The following is a 9,680-nucleotide window of genomic DNA, read 5'->3' as shown; positions in this document are numbered from 1 at the left end:
ATGAACCAAAGGAAATTACCACACAAGTAACAGGAAACGGTAACTGCATGTTTTACAACAACAACAACAACACCCTGAATATAAAAAGTTTTTTTTTTAAAGCAATAATCACAGCATTAAAATTAAAGACAAGAACTACGGATATGACTATATAACAGATCCCTTTCTATATGCAGTTTGATATTCCATTTAGGTTCAGAGGAATGGGCAAGCAGAATCTTGTTTCGATGTGCTCTGAGACACTTGGAATTTACCACCATGCCACTGAGCACCTTTAAGGAGTGTGTCAGGTTATTTAGACATTTATAGATGTTATTATTTATTAATATTAGAACTTTATTGGTCTTGTCAACTATAGCAAACTGAATAGCAAACATGCACAACTTTCATAAATGCTTGAAAACATTGCTACACCCAATTTTCAGTGCTCTTACGAGTGTGTGAATTATCTTTCGTGACCTTTCCTACCATGAGCAACCTAAGACCCAAGATGGTTTGCATTTAAAACCTGTTCAGAACTAAATGTAAACAGCTTCCTAGGCCTGGATAGAAAAGCAAACAGAGAAATAATAGCTGTTATAGCCGTTCTACTAGTAATCACCACCAAGATTTTTCTTGAAGCTCGCATGTAAATGAGGTTTTTTTTAATATATCGTTAAGCCTCAAGTAGGGCGGGAGTTTAGTGTTTTCATTGGTTCACTGAAAACCACTATGTATTTCAGTGGAGCTCAGAAACCTCAGCCACATGAGGAAACTGACAAATCAACAGACAAAAAACAAATCACTGATGTTTGTACTGCAGGTCTTATAATAGAATGTGACAAGGCGACATATTGTATGTCACCAGTCAGTGAGTCTAAATCCTCATATCTGTCAGATCTTGTCTGACAGTGTTTTTCTCTTCATTAACTCCCCCTCAGGCCAAGAGCTACATCCAGTACATGCATAACTCTCTCTCTCTCTCTCTCTGTGCGCTCTTTCTCTCTCTCTCTCTCTCAGCGTCAGTGTGATCAATTTCTTTACTTCCTCCTTTTTGGAGTGGCTGAGCTGAATACCAGAACAGGATATGCTTTACTCTCAGTTTCACGGCAGCAGCAACAGCAGCAGCAGCAGCAGCGGCAGGAGCAGCCGTGAGGACGACACACTGCAGCCAAGATGAGTGCTGGGGATGTGGTCTGTAAAGGCTGGCTCATTAAATCCCCTCCGGAGAAGAAACTGAAGAGATTTGTGAGTAGGAGCACACATCGGACACTTGTCTATGTCCTCTGCCAGGAGGACGAATGCCAGGCTGTGGTGCTGAGCCTTGTGTTTATGCGTGTGTGTGTGTGTGTGTGTGTGTGTGTGTGTATGTGTGTTTATGTGTGTATGCTGCGATGTAGAATGAAGATTAAGAGATACACTGACTTGTATGTTTGCCTTGTCTCGGTCTCCTTTATATCACCTACCTCATCTCTGGTACAGGTCACTTTACTTTTGCGTGTTGGCGTAGTTATAGCAGTCATGTGCTTTAGCAACAATACCCCACTCACTGCAGATGTGCTTCAGACACATTTGGACGTGAGTCCTTGCAGCGAGTATATGTAATAGCTTACATAAACAGCATCCAGCCTTGACTGTTTTGTGGTTGTGGGGGGTCATGTGATAGTGTCAGGCTGGCCACTTGCTCTGCGCTCTGTGCGTCTGTGTGTTGTGAAACATGGGAAGTAATGTCAGGGGCAGTCAGACACTTAAGCGACAAGCAGAAATAGTCCAGCTCGATGATGGCTGTATGTACTTCCTCTGTACGAATAGAGGAGGTGGAGGGCCATTTGTCAACAGCGGTGTAAGGAAAGGGTGTGTGTGTATTGGGTTTTTTGCGGTGCGGGAGGGGGGGTTTACATGCGTGTATGTGTGTTGACAGTGTTGGGATGGGAAATAGAAACTTATTTTAGCATGACACGCAAATCCACAGTTGTATAGACTGGTACACTCACTGTTTGCCTTATTCAAAATATCAGGCTCTGGTCTTGCCTGTATGAAAATTAGTAATTATCTGGGTCAAATTTATCTTTGTAAGTAACATGCCGACAAGACTGAAGGAGCAAGGGGCTGTGGTAGTTAACTAAGGTGTTGGTTTGATTGTGTTGCTAGAGATACACTTCGCTGGAAGGAGCTCTGTCAACATTGTGTTTCCACTTTCTGGAAATGCAGTTTGCAGTCCATCAGTGTGCGTGATGAAGTGGAGCAGGAGTCTGTATTTTGTTTACTCAGATATACACATGCAGCGCTATCAGATGTTTGTCACATTGCTGCTATCACAGTGTCTGATTCCAGGATTTCACATCTTGTTTTCCTTTAAATAAAGAAAAGGTGGGGAGACATCATCTAAACACCAATTAAACTTAAAATATTGATATACTACAAAGTAAAAAATACCATAAATCTCACTTGTCTTCATATTAAGCCACTTCTTGGCTGAATACACTTTGACCTGTCACAAACAGATACAGGGGTGTAAAGAATGTAATTAAAAATGGCTGAATTCCATTTAGCTCCTCCAGTCTTTGAGTTCTGGCTTTGGTAGAACAGCCAGAGCCAGAACCACTAATTATTAATTATGGTTTGGGGCTTTCTGTTGTGGGAGTCACAAAATAATCGCGACAAATAATCTCAACAAGGACAAGTTACTCATTTGTCACCACTGCTGACCAACCGTTACCCATGTGACCAGAGTTTCGAACTAACCTCACGTGACAGAAGATAAGGAAGCTGCATCTGATGTGGTTGAAACTTTAAAAACACAGAAAACAAGCTTGTTTGTGAGTTTCAGATCAGTGTCGGACTTGCGATGTTTTTTTTTTTTTCCAAATTAAACAGACATACAGTATCTACAATCTGGAGATAAACTATAGGCCTTAGCCTACGGTAATATAAAGAAAAGCAAGGAGGTCCATGTTTAATTAGGGGGTGAAACCTGATTTCATCAGAATATACAGAATCTATTGATTGGCTTCTACACTCACCAGCTGCTTCCATTAGATGAACCTGGGTACACAAACCAACTCCTTTTTAGGAGTGCGAAACTTGTCATTTTCAGAACATCTACAGGATCAAAATTGCCATCTGTCTAGTTACGGTTTCCTCTTAAGCTTAGTAGTGTTTTTTTAGGCAATAAGTCTGTGTGTGTCTAACCATTTCCTGGAATGAACACATAAATCACCAACTGACTTGTTGCAGGAGAGCATTTGTTACACACAGAAAGAAATGTTACACAATTTCAAGCCTTGAAGAGAATCAGAAGAGACTCAGCCACAACAACGAAGCCACAAAAACCAAGAGTGAAACGATAACATCACACACACCTTTATTATTCTTAACGTGATTCTTATTAATTATTGTTATTGAACTGTAACAGCTCCATGGCTAGGATGAAACTCGGTTGGAATAGAGGGCTTAGGCGGTGCTCATTGTGAGTAGCTATAAATACCTTTTAGTGCAGTTTCAGTGTTAGGTTTTCAGTTAGTTTTCAGCTCAAAGAAGTGACCAGGCTCTTTATAAATACCTCTTTCATTCTGTTAGACATTTTCTGCTAAATACAGTGAACTTCCTCTTCTCTGCACTTCTGGGAAATTTGAGTTGAGGTTCCGCTTACTGACCATAACAAAGGCAAAGAAACTTAGTTAGCTCGTTGCTGTTAGCGGGGCCATGATCAAATTCTCGTGATTAGCAAAATTGGCGGGAAAGGCTGATGCTACAGTTTGAATTATGAAGCACTGTATTTAAAGTGAGTCATAATATTGAGTGAAATTTAAATTCAAGAGCAAGGCCATTAAACCTTCTTTACTTCTTGCACCTGCAGGCATGGAGGAAACGTTGGTTTGTGCTTCGAAGAGGTCGCATGAGCGGTGATCCAGATGTGCTGGAATACTATCAGAGCAATAACTCCAAAAAGCCAATCCGCACCATTGACCTGAAAGAGTGCGTGGTGGAAATGCTGGAAGGGCAACTGCGGATAAAGAGGGACTTTCACGGAAAGCACCTCTTCGTGGTAAAAACCTCATCTCGTGTTTTCTACCTGGTGGCCAAAACCGAGGAGGAGATGAACAGCTGGATCAGCAGCATTAGTCAGATTTGCCAGTTTGGGAGCCTGGAGGATGCAGGTAAACATGTCGAAAGACGCTGCTGCACTGAAGTAATCGTGTAGACTCCCTCTGCTGGTCCAAAACAAATTGGTGTCACCACTCAGGAAGTGGGGAGTTTTATGAGGTCAGAACAAACTGTTTGTTTGGAGCTTCATGATTTTCGTTTCCCATGCTAACTGAGGCATCAAGTGTAAGACTGCACCTTACTGACAACTGTAAAAAAAAAAAAACTGCAAATCTGCAATAAATTCTTCAGGTTTACAATCAGGTTACTCTCAACCATGCTGTTTGTACAAGATTTATTTCCCTGTTCCCTTTAAGATTTAAAAAAACAAACCCATTTTAAATATACCCAAGGAAGGCAGATTTTAGATCTAGATTTTAAGTGAATTGTACTTCTGAAGTACCATTAAGGTTGGATTGGTGGCTTTGAAAGCATTGGATGAGCTTGAAAGTCTTCAAAATTAGAAACTTTGGAACACAGCAAGGGTACCACAATACTGTGGTTGTCACAGGTTGGTTGTATGACCTTACAAGTCTGAACTTCAGAAACATTTTCACAATCGTGTCACTACATGTGATTAGCACCATTTCATACCTGGACTTTTTTCCACTTCAGCAGCAGCAGCAACAACAACAAGGAAACATTGCTGTATTTTTCCCCTTTTATCATTTGAAATATGTAAATATTTTGACTACAGTTTGTCTACACACACACGCGCGCAATGGAAATAAATTCAAATAAAAGTTCTGGTGAAGCAGTGTACACAGTTTAGATAAAGCCTGACCTCACGTTTTATCAGGAGCCTGGCTGTTGTCTGCATGTGTGTTTCCAGCGGTCATAAGTGTTGCAGTTCTGCATACTCCCTGTCACGCAGCCTAACGTCGCTTCTGGATCTGAGGGGATAAGAACAGCTCAACATTACATTCAAATGAGCACATGGCACTTTTGTATCACCTCCATGCTTCGGGGTGTAATTAGATTTTTTGAATCTAACACATCGACACTTTACCATCATCACGCTGCTGATTCGGCCTTTGCTTCAAGTGTCATTTTTGTGGAGGAGACTTCAGCGTGCGTCTGTTAAAAAGCTGTCATCTGCATGAAGGAGATAGAGCAACGGCACAACTTTTGCCGATATGCCACAAGCTTGTAAATCAAAAAATGGAGTCGTGAGTTGTGGCGCACAATTACTGTTGCACAAAGATTTTTACTGAGAATTCTGGACGGCAGCAGTAGACCATAGATCTCAAGAGCTCTTTGCAGCAACTCATAAGTTTTGCAAAGGCTTTTAAAAGGTTGCTCTGTGCCCACAGTAGGACACAAATATCTAATAGCAAATATTTCATGAGAACATCCAAAGACTTTTGGATTAGTGCTGCGGGAACGGCCTTGACTTGAGGGGGGCCTTGAGTGAAATGGAATGAAACAAATTTCTGAACAAGGGCCAACCTGCCTGAAAGAATGAGGGGATTTATAAACAGAAGACATATCTGCTTTCAAGTTTCTTGCAATATAAATACCACTTCATATGTAAATGCAGAATATGAAGAGTGAGTGCAGGCAGGGAACGATTGCATCTTCTGGCTTTGCACTTGCTCACTTACATTCTCTGTGTTTCTTTCTTCTTGTTGTCAACAGAGAGCTCAGAGGAAAGCTTTCCTCACACTCCCACCTCCCTTCAGCTGTCACCTGACAGCTCTGATATAGCATCTGTAGAAAGCCAACAAGATTCCAGCTATCCACCGGACTACCTCTTTCTCTCCCAGTGTGAGACGGGGAGTGTGATCACTAGTCGGTATGTACAGTGTGTGCAACATGTCTCACAAGCTGAAATCATAGCTGTGTGGTGTGTGTAACAAATGTGATATTTGCATTTTTTTGTCCTTATCTGCAGACACAACAGCTTTTCAAACTCCGAGATCTCTCTGGAGCAGAAGTCATCAGACGATGCCGTCAAGGACATCTGCACCGAATCTTCTTTATCCTCAATCTCCCACACTAGTCCCAGTCCATCTCTTTTCCCCCATGGGAGGCTAAGCAACCCTCCATTCAGCGCTCCATGCACCTCCATAGCTTTGCCTTCATCGTCTTCCTCTCCACTACATCACTGCGCCACAAGTGTCTTCCAGTTCGACAAACCACATTCTCCCGCGATGTTTGAGGCGACGGGTGATAAACTAACACCCCCTCCACTGCCACCCAAGCCTAATCACCTGTCAGAGTACGCAAGCGACGAAGGCCTTCAAAGGACGAGGGCAATGAGTGCGCACCATTTCTCGAGCAATGCTGGATTTTTCCCCCGGAGGACCTCTTTGTCGAGCCTGGACCATTTCAAATTGGGTAAATCCTAATGCACAGTATAGAAGCTGATGAAGATGATCCTTGCTCAGTGAAACATAAACCTGGTGGAAATATGATCAGGATGCTTTTTGATTCATACTCATATCAGCTGATTTTAAAAGAGTTTTTTAAAGAAGTTAAAAGACATAATTCTTTGGTTTATTTGTTTGTTTTTTAGGAAATGCCGAGAGCAAATTTATGCAGATAAGGAGACAAAGTATTAATTTGGTAAGAACAGTGACACACTTTTATTTTTATGCACACTTTTTGTTTTTCAAGAAAGTGTTAGATAAGAAAATTTACACCTATTTCATGTCCATATGATAAACAGGAAGCCTCAGCGAGCTTTAAGTTAACTCAGGTTAGCATGAGTGTGACATAGTCTTTCTTTCAAGTCAAAATTAGCACAATCATGTAGCGTCTGATTTGTTATCAGGCTTACTAAGAAAAAAATTATCTCGGTCATCGTATGTCAGCAGCAACTTACAGTTATGGCCCGTATTACACATTCAAAGCTACCTACAAATCACATTATTGTGAATTAATTTTCCACTATTATCTGTTTGTTTGTTTTTTTACAATCAGTTTACTTTTAGCCACTTCTGCCTATATGAAGTCAATGACATCAGCTACCATTAGATTGGCTGCACGAGTATAGTAGTCTCACTACAAGTTGTTACTAAACAAACCAACCTGGCTAAGCTAAGTTAGCTTCATATTTATGACATGTTTCTCTTCTAACAATACAGTGATTACATTTGCTAAAATGACAATCCCTCTGTAGGATTCAACTAATGGCAACTCCCCCCTGTAGTATCATTTCTCTATTAATAAATACATGTAATGAAAATAGTTTGAAAAATGCCCCAAGTATGTAACAAGTCTGGAATTAACAAATGTTCCAGCTGTAATATAATAATATATTTGATGTAGTGCACGTGCCTGATCATATGATGCTTTATGTTTTTGCAGCCTTGTTTAAATAGCACAAAACTTCAAAACTACCAGGATGAGTCATATGTTCCTATGGCTTCCCCTTCGCCTTCTCCTTCTCTTGCGACCGTGGAGTCTGATGGTTACATCCCCATGAGCCCAAGGACATTAAGCTTCCTCAATACAACCTACAGTATTGAACCGTCTGCATCTTTCAGCCCACTAATGAGTCAACTTAGTGCTATTGCACCACCTCCGATTCACCGGCATCTAAAACCTCGCATAAGGAAAGGTGAGAGTCCAGCCTGAATGTTTGGAAAGTACTAAATGTTTGTTTCATCTTTGGCTAGATGTTTTGTTTCTGTAAACTTTAATGTGTACAGCTTAATTAAAAATTATGCTTTGTGCGCTCTCATAGTCACAGATCTATGCAACGAACATGTCTGACAGATATACAGCACCTGTATCAGAAACACTGATCTCCGACATGGCCTTTCTGTGCCGTGTTAGAGAATTGCAGCCAATCTGATAACGCTGACCTTTTCTCGCTCCACAGCTCGACCCCCACCTCTTGATCTGAGTGGCCTTTCTACAATCACAGAATGTCCCACGCATCTCCCTTTGAGCAGAGCGCTGATCGACTCATGGTGAGCAGAAAGTGTCTTTGTCTACAAACTTTTGTGTTGAGTTAAAGAAACAAGAACAAGCACACGATTGGGTTAATAAAATTGCAGTTAGGGTTTGAGCCTTGTTTTTTAAGAATACATTTGGCTATGGATGTTTTTTAAACCTCAGGATTCTCTGTATTTTCTCCTTTTAATTTGAAAGTAAATAACTGTTTCCGTTCCTTTCTTCACAGCTTTTCAGTGAACCCTTCACCTCTTGAAAGACGACTTGAGAATGGGGAGAAATTAAGAGATGAAGTCACAAGCTCCTCTGCAATGGTAGGATTACTATTCAGTGGAAACATATGTAGAATTATTTTTTAAATATTATTTTTCTATCTATGGTTTAGAGAATGCTTAAAGAAGACTACAAAAATGACTCAATCTGTCACTGTCTTATTATAGAACCATTTGTGAGTGGGAAAATATGCTCAGAACTCACATAGCTGAAGAATGTGGGAGTGGAAAGTGACTACCAATTTCCAAAATATTCTTCTCAGCTACTTGTAATTGTTCATGGTCTGGAAAATGTGCATATTTATTTTATTTTCCCTGAATAAAGCCTTGAAAAAGTCACATTAGTCATCCATAGTGTCTCTAGACACATATAGCTTCCGACGTGTTCTTAAACTCAATCTGAAAATGAACAGAGGTCACTTTGCTTTTGTTTAGTGACATATTTAATGAAAATAAGACACTAGTGAAGCTTACCTGCTGTTGACTGATGTTCCTTTAGGATTGTAAATATGTCAGAAACATTTTCCTGAGAACAGGGACGTTTTTACGAAGCCTTTATGATTTGTTTTTTCTCACAGGAATCAAGGCAGCAGTTCTTTGATGGGCCAGTTCAGCCCAGGGCGAGAAGTTCAAATCTTGACTATTTGTCACTGGATTTCAATTCAGCAACCCCCTCTCCTGTGCTGAAGGTATGCTTTTATTTGGCTTTATTTTTATCTTTATTTTTATTTGACAAATGACAACAACTGCACAGCAAGACTTCTACTGTACCCTGTGGAGCATTGATAGTTTAAATGTTTGTGCAGGTGAAGCAGAATTGTATCACTGTTAAAAATGTGACGTCACTGTCTGCTTATCTCTCCCTCTCGATGTCTAGCAGAAGCCATTCCTGTCCGATGAGTACAGAGTGGATTACGTGCAGGTGGATGAGAAGAAGACGCAGGCGCTTCAAAACACCAAAATGGAGTGGACAGACGTTCGCCAGTCGAAGACCTGACACTATGAAACGAATTACGAACACACAGTTTCAAGAAGGCCAACAACAGCAAGGAGTACATATTGGGGGTGACCAGGTGTACCATTTTATGTCCATAGCAGTTTTTACCCCCCCCTCCCACGCTGCACATATTAAGCTAATGTCTCACAACCTACACATGAGTCTCACAAGAAAACCAAAGATGAGTATCGAACAGATACAGACTAACAATGACAGGTAACAACAGCCTCAATTGTCACTGGGAATGAAAAATGTAACGGTAAGAGCAGAAAAAAAATTAAAAACAAACTTTATCTTCAATTTATAAGACACAAGGAAAATCTTATCTTCAAATCTTCAAATGTATAAAAAAAAACCCAAAAAAACCTTTAACCTGCATTTTT

General features: G+C 40.6%; 1 protein-coding gene across 2 annotated transcripts; it reads left to right on the top strand.

The window, feature by feature from the left end:
• Positions 1-1,132: 1,132 nt before the first annotated feature.
• gab3 (GRB2 associated binding protein 3) lies at positions 1,133-9,645 on the top strand. Of its 2 annotated transcripts, none has more exons than XM_085363402.1 (10): positions 1,133-1,227; positions 3,839-4,139; positions 5,764-5,920; positions 6,020-6,465; positions 6,644-6,693; positions 7,438-7,690; positions 7,955-8,045; positions 8,258-8,342; positions 8,879-8,989; positions 9,178-9,645. In XM_085363402.1, exons 1-10 carry the CDS (start codon positions 1,156-1,158, stop codon positions 9,295-9,297), a joined length of 1,686 nt encoding a protein of 561 aa, XP_085219528.1. In that variant the 5' UTR covers positions 1,133-1,155; the 3' UTR covers positions 9,298-9,645. The 2 variants fall into 2 exon arrangements, with proteins under 2 accessions (XP_085219528.1, XP_085219527.1); XM_085363401.1 differs by having other exon boundaries at positions 1,156-1,227; positions 9,181-9,645.
• Positions 9,646-9,680: the final 35 nt, after the last annotated feature.

This window comes from Diplotaxodon limnothrissa, linkage group LG10 (genome assembly GCF_057381915.1).
Source record: "Diplotaxodon limnothrissa isolate DT_005_m linkage group LG10, D_limnothrissa_male_GT1.1, whole genome shotgun sequence".
NCBI lineage: Eukaryota > Metazoa > Chordata > Actinopteri > Cichliformes > Cichlidae > Diplotaxodon > Diplotaxodon limnothrissa.
This window is presented reverse-complemented; position numbering and strand designations above follow the sequence as displayed.

Coding starts and splice junctions, on each gene's coding strand:
- gab3 (XM_085363402.1), top strand. CDS start 1,156: ATGAGTGCTGGGGATGTGGTCTGTAAAGGCTGGCTCATTAAATCCCCT. Junction 6,694..7,437: donor GGAGACAAAGTATTAATTTG/GTAAGAACAGTG, acceptor ATGTTTTTGCAG/CCTTGTTTAAATAGCACAAA. Junction 7,691..7,954: donor AAAACCTCGCATAAGGAAAG/GTGAGAGTCCAG, acceptor CTCGCTCCACAG/CTCGACCCCCACCTCTTGAT.